Source organism: Centruroides vittatus, unplaced genomic scaffold, assembly GCF_030686945.1.
Source record: "Centruroides vittatus isolate TY-2023 unplaced genomic scaffold, ASM3068694v2 scaffold_324, whole genome shotgun sequence".
Classification (NCBI taxonomy): Eukaryota; Metazoa; Arthropoda; class Arachnida; order Scorpiones; family Buthidae; genus Centruroides; species Centruroides vittatus.
The window spans coordinates 5,675,660-5,691,111 of NW_027122701.1; the positions used below are offsets into that span (position 1 = coordinate 5,675,660).

At 33.9% G+C, this 15,452-nt stretch overlaps 1 protein-coding gene across 2 annotated transcripts in view; it reads right to left on the reverse strand.

Moving 5' to 3' along the window:
- Positions 1-11,979: 11,979 nt before the first annotated feature.
- Positions 11,980-15,452, reverse strand: part of LOC136988167 (pituitary tumor-transforming gene 1 protein-interacting protein-like) — a 42,760-nt gene continuing 39,287 nt past the window's right edge. For both annotated transcript variants that reach the window (XM_067285996.1, XM_067285997.1), the window contains one exon: positions 11,980-12,459. In XM_067285996.1, the coding sequence (XP_067142097.1) occupies positions 12,416-12,459 (44 nt within the window). In that variant the 3' untranslated portion in view covers positions 11,980-12,415. The remainder of the gene's footprint in view (positions 12,460-15,452) is intronic.

Consider the following 15,452-nt stretch of genomic DNA (forward strand, 5'->3'; position numbering starts at 1 on the left):
CAGATAGTGAGGGATGGGGCCCGACATAACCGAGGCTGATTACCTATGAAAAATTCTGGACAGTTGCTTTTCTCGGATCCCCAAAGTGATAGGTTGACGCCTTAATTGCCCCGACCATCTTACCGTCATTATAATATATCAATTAATAATAATAAATTACGAATCTAAAAGTTTGAGTAATTAGACACAGAAGTAAAAGCGTGAAAATTACGATGAAAATTTTTCTTTTTATGTAATGTGATAATATATACTGTATATGTTTTAATTTATGGAATTCATTCGTCTATCTATCAATAAGAATTATTTCGCGTAATGAGGGATAAAAGTAGTTCATTAGGCCTATATCTTATCCCCACTACTAGTGTACATTTTAATTTGCTGTATCTCTTAAAATTTAATTTCTGCAACCTGGTTGTAATAGAATTCAAAGCATTATCAACCATTTTAGTAATAGACATCATATTTCAGAAATGCGATGATCATTCGAGCGAAAATTGACGATCATCATCCTTCTATCACTAACACTGGTCGCGGATTCCCGCCTGACAAAGTGGCTGGCTGCATGGAGTTTTCTGTGTTTTCTTCACGTGTCTAAAAACTAAATAGGCGCAAAATGACCAAGCGATGAAGGTGGCCTACTACTCTGGAGGACCCGGGATAATATCCCGACCAATCGAAAAACTACAGGAATTTTTCCCGAGGTGATCTGTCCGAATATGTCGAACCCCGTTCCTTTCCTCCATCGTGGGCCTGGCCATACCCATAATGGGCTTGCTAAAAAACTAGCCCTCTTAATGTCTACCGGGCTTCCGCCATAACAGGTACCAGTTATTCAAACAAAGCGTTTGGGGAGGTACTATCCTTGGCAGATCGCTCCCGTTTCGCGTTGTCTTATCTCACAAACCAAATCTTCTAAAGGCTGTTGAGTACTGCATCAGCAAAAATTTGTCGTTTTTTAATTCTCCCGTCTGTAAACACCAGTCATCAGAAATTAACGTACGCCCTCCTCCAAATTACGGCATCAGACCAGAAGTTAAAACAATTCGCAAATACAGGTGATTATTTTCAGACAGTTTTGTGATGGGGAGAAAAATAAATGACGGATGCAGTCTTACGTCATCAAAGACTCACCTCCTGTCGCCAGCAATCGTCAGATCCTCTTTCCCACAAAGCGCTGATGTAATACTGAATCGTCCCTTTTTGGAGATTTTTTCTTGATTTCTACAGCTGATTTGTTAATGAGAACGTTCATAAATGAAGTTCTGTCAATTGTTTTCAAAAATTATTCTTCGAATTTAAGAATAATTCGTTCAGCTAAGGGGAAAAATATATTTTCAGAACAATCTTTACAACTAGTTATAAATTATGCAATAATAAAATTTCATATTCTGTATGCATTTACATTAATTAAATTTTGTACACCGGTTTTAATATTTATTTAAAATTCTGTTTCATGTACGTCTGCGAAGGGAATTTCCAAATTTTAATATGAAAATTCGTGACCCTTAATTCTTACCAAAAATATCTTACCGTAGAGTTACAGATACGCTTATTAATTAAACGGCAATGATGCAACTAAGTTGTATTATTTCTTTTAGGATGGGATAAACATCGTATACTTTTGTCACAGGCATCCAAGGTCGTCCGGAAGTTTGTCGCGGGTGCAACTTGTTATTCGAAAGTCTCAATAAAAACACGCGCAATTAGATAAAAAGTAGATCATAACAGAACTACGCAAAATTCGATTTTTACATTTTGCGTTCCGTAATTAAAATTTTCTATTTTCTACAAGAAAGATTTCGATGAAACTATCTTTTAAATCCCTTTGAAATGGTGCCATTTGTCAACGGTTAGGGGCCATTTAAGCATTACATTAGCAAAATTTGTTCTTTTTTTATTCCCTCTCCTATTACAATCGTCATCATACATCGAGGGATTCCTTTCTACTAATTATATTATCACTCAAGTTGAAATCATTCGCAAATACACAGGAATTATTTTCAGGCAATTTTCTGATGACTACACCACGTCATTTAATTTCATCCCTATCTTACGTCATCGCACTCACTCTGCCTCTCCCCCTTCGTCAGATACAAACAGATCTCCCTTCCCCCATAAATTGCAGTCGTAATTATTGGGTGGTCCTTAATCTGTAACGAAACGTTTTAAAATAAATGCATTATCGCGATATATATTTTTAAAAATTGTTTGCTATTAACTAAGAAAAAAAAAAAACATTTTGTTGAGAAACAACGAGACGAAAACAAAATGTTTCCCTCTTGTTATTTAGGTTTATTTGTATGTTACTTTCCTCGGGCTGCAATGCAAACTCGTGATTAGTAACTGGAATATCTAGTTTATATTAATTCATCTACACTTTCATTTCTTTCGTTACGGCAGTGAACATAATAACTAAATCACTTCTGTATACAACGTAACAACGATATTTAAATACAATAACTACACATATTTAAATTTGATTTTCTGCAACGCGACAAATGGGCGATCTGCCGAGGGGAATGCCTCTCGGGAGGACTTTTATGGAAAATTTCACGTGACCACCCGTTGGCGAGGAACTACGAGTGTTTAGGGGTTTTATCCGCTCGGTCACCGATGGGCACTACACTTATTTATCCGGAAATACATTAAAAATTATTTTATCTCAATTCTAATTTCATTTCTAGGGATTATAATCCGGGTAAGTTCAAAATCTAAGAAACTTTGAGTTTGAATTAAAATTTGCATGGATTTGAGTGGGTATTTTACCACTTGTTTGAATTATTTTAAAAAATTTCGCATTGAAGAGTTACAGATAATTGAATTGAAGAATTATAAGAAATATTATAATTATTAATTATTGCAAATATGAAAGCGTGAAAAATGAATGAAATCATATGATTATGTTGTGTGCTAGGCGAATTCTTTCCAGGCGAAGTCTTGGATACGCAGCTCTTTAGTCCGTGACGTCTGTTTATGAGCTTACGTAAAAAGATTAAAAGTATAACTCGTTAGACATATGTTGGGCCCCGTCCCTCACCTATCGTCCGTCCCACTATGGACCTACAATTGATGTGAAAAAAGCTTTTAGTGCTCACGGGGCATTAAAAGGATCAGAACTTTGAAAATCGAATTCGTTAATTTTCTACAAATTAAAACTTTGTAGAAAATTAATGATCTCCATTTTCAAAATTACGAAATGTACTGTACGTTAATAGGAGAATTGAATGGAATTCTAACGCAAAAAACCATTTAGTTCTATTTTCGTATTCGAGAATTTTTGGAAAAGGATTTTTTCCATAGAAAAAACCTTAAATTTTTAATGCCATCTGCTGGAGAACGTGTGCATAACCAAAGAGGTTACAATCAGCCCACGATTAGAATAGCATAAACTTAGCGTAAGTCACATATTATTAGACGTCAGTTATAAGAAGATGCGTGAGTCATGTCACAGACGAAAGAACGAAAACAACTTGCAGTTGTTTTCGTTCTTTCGTCTGCATTCACCTCATTCACAGAGTAAATTAGATAGTCAGACCAGACATACTATAGTCATTATTCGACAAATTATTTATCGCGAATGCACCAAATAAAGTCTGCCACAAAACATTCTGACTTTATCATCACCGACGTGTTTTTGTGAAACTGAACGAATCCATAGATTTGGACGGCCCAGCAGTTAGGCCGCGATTCCACTAGCCGTAAAAGGGCCGTAAAACCCCTCGCCGTAAAAGCTTTTAATCACGTGACCAAGATATTTTACGCCTGAGCAGGTCGTAAAACCAACGTAAAAGCGAGTTGAGCAGTGTTCAACTTTCGAAGCGAATACGACCGTAAACCGGTACCATCCACCAATCAGAAGTCAGTGAAATCTAGGTCATCGTGACACGGTGCGAAAATGGCGGAAAACGAGCTTTTGTGTATGTTCTCTCGTGGCTACTCTAGAAGATCTGGAAAGATTGATCGAAGACATCCGAAAGTATTCATGTATCTACGACAAGAGGTATCCCGATTATAATAATGGATGCCTAAAACACGCGATATGAACGGCCAAAGGAAAATCCTTCAATTTAGAGGAGTATATAATAAAAAAGCTAAGCTTATAAGTGCTGTATATTATCTTAATAATATAATAATAAAAGTCAATATATGAAAGTAAAGATATTACTTTTACTATATTTGTAATTATAGTATAGAGAAAACTCGTAGAATATAATTATTGTCTTTATATCGATATATCACGTATACACCTTAATAGTACTGTCGCCGTAAAAAGCTTCACCGCAATCCGAGCGCAAACGCAAATTGGTCACGTGATTAAAAGCTTTTACGGCGAGGGGTTTTACGGCCCTTTTACGGCTAGTGGAGTCGCGGCCTAACATTTGAGTAGCGGCCAGTTTACCAAAGAAGTCTTCCCAGAAAAATTTCCCTAGACAGATTGCCCACGCGTTGCCTTGCCGTATAGATTTCGAAGATAAAAGAAATCGTAACAAAATCCTTAAAAGGCGTAATTTAAAATTAACTTCCATAGAAGATTGAATATTTTGAATGAATTTTGGCATAACTTTTAAAGCCTGCAACGAAGGATTTCACAAATTTTCAGTTTAATTAATATGTGTTCTGTAATTGTCATTTTGTTAAATATTTACGAAAAGAATGCTGGTTCCTACTTAAAAGCTGATGCATCATTGAACTTTTTCCAACTTAATCTTTAGCTCAATTTAGCTTCTTATATAGTCCTAGTGAACTTTCTACAACTTCTTTATCAAATTCTATATTTTTTAAACTTTTGTACATGGTTCTGCATTGGATATATCAAAATTACAAAACCGTAATACTTATAACGTATAATCAGGCCGGATGGAGAGACGTTTGAACTGCTTTCAGATCTTTGGTAGCCAGGGGATTCATTAATTCCGCAAACCTACCTCGAGTGTTCCACGAAAGAAAAGATTTTAAAGTTTTTATCCAAATTTATTCCCATTGCCATATTCGTAGATAATTCCGTGTTTCTATTTTATTCAATATATTAAAGTTTATTAGTTTATTGCTTCATTGTTTCCTGAGAACATGGAATTGCTTATCAGTTTTTGAATGTGTTGATGCTAATGCTCCGTGTAATAAGAAGTATACGAATGGTGTTCCGCGGAGTCAGACAGGTTGAGAACCACTGCATTAAATAGAGGCGTGAATGAATGGTTCACCCCTCCAAACTTCAAATATAATCGGAAAATGCTCAAATCTTACGCCATTAACCATTACAACTCAGTCAGATAGAAATTTAGTTATGTTGTAAGGATCATAGTTGTCTACTTTTTTCGAATAATCGTAAAGTATAAGCTTTTTCTTTCTTTTTAAACCGTATTTACTCGATTAAAAATACGGAAGAATAAAGGCGCTGTTAAAAATAAGCTCCAGAATAAAAGCCTTGGAAATACATTGAAGTATTGCACTTATTTTTAATTCTCCGTGCCCTCTGGGCACTTAGAGGGCCTCTGTTCCATGCCTCCTCTTAAATGAATCCAGCAACTTTCTGCTTTCTTTGCCACAATAATTGATGGCCGAGGGGATTAAAGATATCTGAAATAGCGAAGCTTATATTCCCTCTGAAAATAAAAGTTTTATTGAAAAAAAGCAAAATTATACTTTTTAGAGTTTTCTTAAAAATATTTTAAATCACACAATACCAAACAACAAATATAAATTTTCTAACTTTCGCGAATAATTTTCAATTATGAAAAGAAAAGTAATATTAAATATATTTCAAAACAAATGTACCCGTAACATAGGCCTAATTTATTTTTTTCAAATAACGAGATATTTTGTAAAAGATTCTTTAAAATAAAATCTAAATTACAGATTTAAAATCTATTGATAGATTTGTATAGAGCAGGGATGGGCAACCTTTTTCTATGTAAGGACCGCATTTTAAAACTTCTGAACTGACGCGGGCCGCATACAAGAGAAAAGAGAAAAAAAATGCCGGTAAATCACAATTATTTATTCATATATAATTATAAATTAGCGTAGGTATACTTAATTTAGCTTCTGGAACTGATGTAAACGTAATATGTCGGAAATATTCGTCACTGCTAGTTTTAAACTTAGTTTCGATGTGTCTGTTAGCCGGTTTCTTGTTTTAATTTTTATTAAATTCATCGCGGAAAAACTATTCACATACATGAGTTGTAGAAGTAACGTTTGAATTTTTGCTGCGTACTTCCTTAAGCTGGGAAATTGATATATTTATTCACATTTTATGCGACGCGGGCCGCAAAAAATATTAATGCGGGCTGTATGCGGCCCGGGGGCCGTCGGTTGCCCATCCCTGGTGTAGACGATGATTTATGATGTAAAATTATTTGTTTGGTTAATATCGTAAAAATCGCACATAATAAATTTTATTAGGAGGTTGAAGAGAGAGGAGGAGGAAACCGTTACATTGAATAAAATTATCTATCCCATTTTTTTTTTTTTTTTTTTACTCTTTCTGTCCTATGACACTAAGAGGGCCTTTTTCCATGCATATCATGGATTCGGCTTAATAAATTTTAAAAAAAATCCGACAACGCGTTGCTTAACTTTCCCGGCAACATTAGGTTGTGTCATTTATTATCATATTTTATTTAAAAACTTTTTATATTTTTAACTATTATAATATGGCAAAAAGCTTAATTTTACGGGTAGGGATGAGTTTTATAAAAAAAAAAAAGAAAAAAAAAATGTAAATGCTAATAACGAGTAAAATGGTTATGAAGTTTAATTTTCCAATTTTTTATTTATGTATTTCTATATAAATATTATTCATTAGCGTTATACATGAAATATTTATCTTTGTAAGTATTGTGTTATTTCACAATCACAGATGCACCAAAGACTGCATCTGTGATTGAATATTTTAAAATTAATATTTTGGAAAATAAATACTAAAATATAAAATTTGTATGGGCTAACATAAATATATTTCAAATATAGAATAAGTTGATATTTGCTAAAACGTCACAATCATTCTCAATAATACACGCGTGATAATTGTCTACAAAGAATCGAGTTTGTTTCTTTGTTTTCGTAAATAGAATTTCGATTTAATTTTAAATCTTAAGGAAGATCGGAAATATGAAACCAGAGAAAGCAAATGGAAATAAAAATCCACGGGACAGAAAATGTATAGAGCTGCTAAGAAGAAAACAAAATCTGGAAGACAACATCGTTCCCATCAAAATCGGAACTGAAATTGCAGGTCCCGTCTGATCAGGATTTCTACCAAATTGCTAAAACACATCAGAAAACAAATCAAATCAAATTTCCGAACAGACCTTTATTTATTTTTACCTCGAAAATCTTTCTAAACTCAAACGGAAAGAGGAATAAAAACAACTGAAGCGGCAAAAATCATTGGACATAAATGGGAAACGCTAGAGAAGGGAAAATAAATCAAACACCGATACAGACAGATATTGGAGTAAGAGGCGAACTCTTCCAGCTTCCACGGTCAGCCCGTCAGAATATTTAAAACGTCCAAGGTTCATCTTCGGAAAGAAATGTTTCCCCTCTCTCCTTTATTATTACAAAGAGATTCACGCGGATGAAAAAGAAAAATTCTGAATGTAAAACTTCAGAAATAGCCAATCGAGTAGGAGAAAAGTGGAATTGTTTAAAGGAAGAAGAAAAAGCAAGTCGAGTCCGCATAAGTCGACACCATCGGTTAAGTAGTCAGTTTCTGTGGTCCCGGCCAACTTACATAGGCATTAATGTTAAAAAACTCCGGTTTACTCGACATCGTTTAACTCGTCACCACTGGATAAGCCGACATACTTTCGTCGTCCCACACTCCGATAAATAGTCACCCCCTCCTGAAAAAATGAATTCACTCTGCACATGTGGTGCAAACTCATTAGGAGGGGGGAGTTGATTTATTTATTAATAATTGATTTCTTAATATATATATTAATAAAAATGCCTTAACGTTTTATGTATTTTTATGTATAAAATAATAACAGATAAACAAAAAGAAAATATACAATCTACATCAACGTCACACCAGAATCCAATTTTGCATTTTCTCATGCCAGAGGCATTAAGAATCCTTAGACGTTACTTGCCAACAATGCGAAGATGATGTTTTCAAGGCGTTCGTGATCGTTGAGAAAGAAAGTCGAGACAGTTAAGTGCTCAAAACAAACAACACAACGAATTTTTCAGTTTTTTATCTACAGAGTAATTGTAAATGGAGGACACAATGTATAGTAAGCCTATACTACTGTATAACGCACTACTGTATTTTATTAATTGCAGTTTTGTGGTTTTTTTTTCAACTTCGCTTTAGTCGTCATATCGGATAACTCGACACATTTCCACTTCCCCTTGGGGTGTCGACTTATGCGGACTCGACTGTATATAAAAATAGCCGAGGAAGACAAATTTAAAGAGAAGAATGAATTGGCACATTCGAAACAGGAGACCGTAAAAGAGGATAGAAAACGACCAAGAAGAAAATTCTACGATGGAATTTAAGAAAACGGGAAGAATCAAGAGAAGAGTGAAGAATTATCGAATCCGATTAATGCTTGGCTGCAGTTCCTTATGATTATATTTAAATCAGGCTGTAATTTTTCCGAATAGAATTACGCAATAATCATATTCGAAATTGATGCAGAATTTCTTTTTTGATTTCATCGGAATAAATATTTTAAAAATTCATTAACAATATACTTTGCTATGTTTTTATATAAACAGTTGAATATATATTTTAATTAATATCAAAATCTCGAATAAAGATTTATATGTTAAAATAGACGCAGAATTTATTTCAGACTACAAAAGCACCATTTGTCCCTTCCACACGGCGGAGTCGATCTTTGTTCGGAGGCTTGTCTATTGCCTCAGTTTGTGAAACATTATAACCTTCCCCCTGGAGATGGCAAAATCAGTTTTAAAATATATTGCGAATATGTATATTTGATGAAATGTCGGGACAATAAGTAATATAAATGTACTGTACGTGAACATGCATACGTGTGTTTGGCTTTAAAAAACTCTTACCGAATTTACGGTAAATATTATGAAATTACCAATATTATGAGATATTTATCTATGATTGCTACATGATTACTGGTAATGCAAGCCGTAACACAAACTATATTAATTAAAATAAATTGCTGGAAAATATTATTGAACTTTATATTTTGAATAAAAATTGGGTTTACATATTAAATTAAAAATTAAATCCGAAAAAAGTTTATTCTTAAAGAGGAGAAATATCTGGAAGTTACTCATTGAATTTAACATTAAAATAACATTAATATATTCTATCCACTTTATATTTGAAAATATCTAGCAACGAGTTGCATAACTTTCCAAACTTTTATGAGATTTTATTTTAAAAATAACGTTTGTGTTAGTATTCAAAATAAATAATGAAAGTTGTGTGTGGCGCCATCTGTTACGAGATTTTGTTATAAAAACTTTTGCTATTTTATAATAATTAAAAATACGTAAAGACTTAATTTTGAGAGTAGGGGAGTTTTATAAAACACTATAAATCCTAACAAGTAAAATTTTCATTAAGTCTGACCTCGCGCGAGATATATCAAGTGACCACCCTCTATCTCTCCATCTCCTTGACCTTTTATAACAAAAATTTAATAGCATCCAATGCCCTTTATATACAAGCTACCATGCTAAATTTGATTTCTTTACCTTCACCCCATCCTGAGATATTAAGCGAAATAGACACCAACACATTATATACACTGCTGGCCATTAAAATTGCAACACCAGGAAGGAATGATCGTACGAACGTCAAAATCATATGAAAGGAGGAAGAGGTTGGGATATGCAAATGATTAGTATTTCAGCACATTTAGACAACGCAAGAAGGACAAACGAAATCTGAAGCACTGCATAAAAGAAAAGTTGTGCAGTGGATTTCTCATTCAGAAATCGCTTTGTAAGGTCGGGGTTTCATCAGAATATCGTGTTATGCCTCGAATAAGAAGAAGAAATGCTTATCAGCAAGTGTCGGAATTCGATAGAGGCAGAATCATTGCCTATCGAGTGTATGGATTATCGTTCCGTGATATCGCTACTCGCACTGTTCGAAATCCAACCACTGTCATGCGAATATGGAATCGATGGGTTGCTGAGGGTCTTACTGGATGGCATGCAGGATCTCAACGCTCTCCCATGACTAACGCCTGAGAGGACAGGCATATTGTGAGGTTAGCCGTGCAAAACCGTACAATCACATCACATTAGTCAGGAAATGGGCTTGTTTGCAGCACGCCCAGTATCCGTTCGTATGGTGCGACGACGTTTGCAGCAGCATGGACTGTCAGCACGGCGACCATTACTTCGGCTTCCCTTGACAATGCAGCATAGAGAGAGACGGCGACTCTGGTGTGCCCAACGACAAAGCTGGATACAAGAGTGGCACAATGTCGTCTTTTCAGGCGAGTCCCGGTTCTGCGTGCAGTATTCTGATGGTCGTATACGTGTCTGGAGGCTCCGAGGAGACCGCTCGTCGCCTGCTTGCATTCGATATCGACATAGGGTACACGTGGTGTGATGTGTATGTGTGGCCCTGCACCTGGTGTGATGGTATGGGCAGCCATTGGGTACAGGACAAGCAATCTCTAGTTCGAATCGAAGGTAATTTGAATGGAGATCGGTACATTTCTGACATTTTATGTCCAGTGGTTGTGCCCTATCTTCGAGGCCTGCGAAACGCCATCTTCCAACAAGATAATGCAAGACCACATGTTGCACATCATGTTCTGACCTTCCTCGATACAGAGGGTATTCGATTGTTGCCCTGGCCTGCACGGTCTCCAGATCTCTCACCAATTGAAAACATCTGGTCATCGGTTGCTGAGAGCTGGAGAGGGGTGACGGGCCAATCTAATACGGTTCATGAAGTGTGGCATAGACTTGAAGCAGCATGGAATGAGTTGCACATTTCTGTCATCCAAGCCCAGTTCGACTCCATGCCTAACCGGATAAGGGCCATTTTAGCTGCCAGGGGTGGCAACTATTTCTAGTAATTTTGTACCCCTGTAAACCCCCAAACTGCTTGCAAATTTAATCATTTTGTCTTCATGACATACTGGTTACGTACAATAAATTTTTTTTTATTTTTATTTGCTTTCCTTCTTGGTGTTGCAATTTTAATGGCCAGCAGTGCATATACACACATACGTATGTATGTATACAGTTTTTCACCACGGAATTTTTTGCAGATATTTTTTTCTTTACTTTTTGGGGTTCAGGAGCCTCAAAACGTGATTTGTAAAAAACAAAAAAAAACAAAAAAAAAAAAAAAAATCGGAGGATCAAATTTGACACGATTCAATCTACAGTCAAGTCCACAACGTTTCCGAGTGTATTATAAGGGGTTGTCCATAAATTACGTCCGCATTTCTCTCACTGTCCAAGTTTCCGTAACTCCCTCTCCTCTTCGGACGTCCAATAAAACTCAACTCCCCTTAAAACCTTTATCATTATATGGATAAAGTAAAAACAAAACATACAAGAACTTTTGAAATAAATATAATTAAATGAATAATCTGTACAGTATAAAATTAAATGAATAAAACAGACGTCCACTGAAGCTCAACTCCTCCCCATTGCCAGACTTGATATAACCCCCCTCCCTCTCTCCCATTGTGGATGTCATTTATGAACAGCCCCTAAATTACAAAAGACATGAAAAAAAATCGAACACTTAATTAACAATCTTATTTCAGCATGATGCAGCATCTCTTAAGCGGATTCCACTGTCTTCTACTTATAGGAACAGAATGCGTGGAAAATCGAGACAAAAATAAAATTCGAGTTAAGGAAATTCGTCTTAACGGGAGTGTAATTTATGTTTTTAAAACTAATTTGGAAAGAATAATTTCTAGTTAAAATCTGATTTTTCTCCTATTGTTTTGCTTTTAATATTTATTTTATGAAATCTTTACTTAATAAAATAACAATAACTTAATTTTAATTTTTTAATTCATTTACAAAAAACAGGAAAAAATGAATTACAAAAGTATTCCTACCCGTATTATATTCTGCAGAATTTTTTTTAACAATCTACATACAATATCAAAATTATTTCAGTTCTATTACATTAGAATTTGTATAGAAACTGATGGCATACATCTTTGATAAAATATAATTTTTATTTTTCCATATATTATCATCACTTTTTATATAATAATCTGGAATAAGAGCACAGAAAATCTGAATATAAATCAAAAAAAAAATTTTTTTATATACATGTTTTCTTGTAATATTTGAAATAAAGATCAATTTAATATTCACAAAATTTTTATTTATTTATTTATTTTATGGATGGATTATAATTATGGAAAGATTGTCTAGAATTTTGCCTAAAATGCTCTGTATATTTTTAATAAATGGTCCCTTTTTAAGTATCGAATCTTTGGTATGGATTGTCGTCTTTAATTAAACCTGAAAAGAAAATTTAAGATATTAAAAACAAGATTTAATTAATTTATTTATTTATTACACTGCAAATGAGCAGTGAAATGAAGCATGACAATGATGAATTTACAAAAACTTGCATTTTAAAATAATGTGTGTATAAATGATATATAGAAATGATTCAATACTAACAACTTTCCTCTGGAAGATTAATTATTATTAAATAAAATACAATCCTATAATTAATCATTGATTATTCTAAATGTTTTATATACAAAATCTCAATATAAAAAAAGAAAGGTTTAGTGAGCCATAATTAAAATTTTTTTTTTCAAAAATACCAGCATAAGGTATTACATTATATGAAGTATGTGCAATACTATCATATATATCAGATTACAGAATGGTGGATGATATATTTCCTATATGAATTTTATTATTTTCCAACATACTTGTGGGAAGCAGTGAGGCAAAGATTTGTGTATCTTGACATAAGTCATAATGCAATATAAAAAAAAAAAAAAAAATTGAACATTACTTGTGTTTGAAAAGGATAAACCTAGTCAAACGAAATTTTCCAGAACAAAAGGATGCATAATCATGATGAGATCAGAGATTTTCCTAAAGAGAATTACAAAAGTGACAATAATAAGTAGTTTCAATTTACTCAAATGCTTGCAAGAAATGGTAGAAACAAATCACAATGTCAACCAAGCAAGAAATTCTAGTTATTGAGAAAGATAACACTGTTTCAACACTGTCTTCACATCCATTGGTTTAATGGTATACACAAAAAATTTAATCTACATTTTTAATGCTTTTATTCTCCTCTCAATTGCAGAAAAATAATTTTAAATTCTTTTTAGTATATACTTTTTGGATCATATCTATATATATATATAATCGAGACGAGTTGATAATAATAATAATAATAAAAATCAGTGCAGAGCCAAAACGGTTAGGAGTTGAAAGTTGAAATTTGGTACACAGTTAGGGTATGTCACAAAAACGCACACTGAGAAGAGATTTTTCGAAATTCCTCCCCACGGGGGAGAAGGATAGGAATAAGGCTTAACACTTCCATCAACAATGCAAGTGTTATGTAACAATGGAATTGTTAAGAGAAAGCGACGTGCAAGACGCAGATGCAGTTTTTTCATTTTTGCGGGAAATCGAACATATTTTTAGACCCATCTAAAAATTCTCTAATTAGTCTGGAAACAGGGAAACCCAATTCTTGCATTCTGTGAAAATGGGTAAGGTTGACTATAATGTAATAATCTTAATCTTCACTATCGTTAATTTTGCCCGAGCAACGCCGGGCCCACCCACTAGTAAAATATAAAATCTAACTTACAAAAAAAAAAATAAAATAAAATGGCTAAGACCTATCTAAAAGTACTGATTTTTCTGTCATTACTCAAAAACAACTTGATAAAAATCAAAAGAACACAAAATAAAAGCACATTTATCAAAATCTGAACTTAAAAATTATAATTAGTGTTGCAACGAACAGTATATTTGGCCAGGAACGTGGCCAAATACTGAATATTAGGCCAAACTATTCGGCTTGATTAATGCACGTATGAAAATTGGCGCACAAACCACATTATGGCAAGGACCCTGCTCTCTATTGGCCCGCTGTCACTACACTTTGCCAATCACATTAAATCTTGACAGTTGTAGTAGATAGACAAGAGTGTCATGGCAGTATGTGATAAATGATGATATAGATATCATCATTTATCACATACAATAATGTGGATAACAATGAAATGACCTACATGTGTAAATAACGGAAAAAGAACAGAGAAGGACCGCAAAGTGAAAATGTGAAAATAAATATGAAATTGAGTTGATAACATAATCGAACAAATCGAGGCAGCTTATTGGCACAAAATTTGCGGCCATCAATGCCAAATAATTGTTCATCATAGACTTTGGAAAGCTAAATGCTTGTAATGAAAGTCACTTAGCGTGTACGGGCGAAAGCCTGAGACCGTTCAGGCTACCAAGCTGTCTCGAATCTGTGAAATCATAACTGTGACTTATACAGACGTCCTATCTGTCTCTCTTCTCCGTTATCACCAGGCTATGAGTCACGTATTTGTAAAATGGGAAATCTATGATGGAAAAGTGACAAATCGAAAGTATCGTGCGCGCACATATAGAGCGATAGAGGAAAGAGAAAGGGAAGAGCAAAGGCGAGCACTTAAATAGAAGGATAGGCAGGGTCAGACCCTCAGATATGTGATGATTCTCAAACAAATAGGTGGTACGTGTGCTGATCTTTGTAATTATAAATTATGAATACATGTGACTAATATTATTTTGTTTTTTATTTTGTGCAGGTTATAAGTTATAAATAAATATAAACAAACAACACTAACCCAATAACATTAAATCTAAATACCAAAATGATTAATTTACTGTGTTTTTGTTATTTCTTACTCCTGTCTATAGGTATTCAGTATTTGGCCGAATAGTGATTAAATATTCGTTGCGTCACTAATTATAATTATATTGCGTGACATATAGAATATGAAAATTCATTCCAAATTTTCTTTTAATTATAAAATCATTCCCATGAATGGTGTTTATGTAATTTCTTAAGTCATGAAAATTTACCTCAAATTTATTTGAGAATATGAATATTTGAAAGAATTTTTTTATTGCATTTTAATTTTTATTGCAAAACAAAATTTTTTTTTTGTAATAACTAGACACTGCATGGTCCTCTAGAGCAGGTTCCGCAACTTTTTCTACTTGCGGCACACCAAAATGTTATTCCTCTCAAAAACATATATGATATGATACTATTAATAAAATTACATAATGCCACTAACCTATTATTATTATTATGTAGGGTTAAGTGAGATATACTCGGTTAACACCAGTGGCTGTGTACTATGCCGGACCAAAGTCAAGGCATAGTAACCAAAACAGAAATTAAAGAAATGTATCAGTGTGTGTGTCTGTATTCAGGAATTTTCTCACAATATGACATGTATTCAATATAG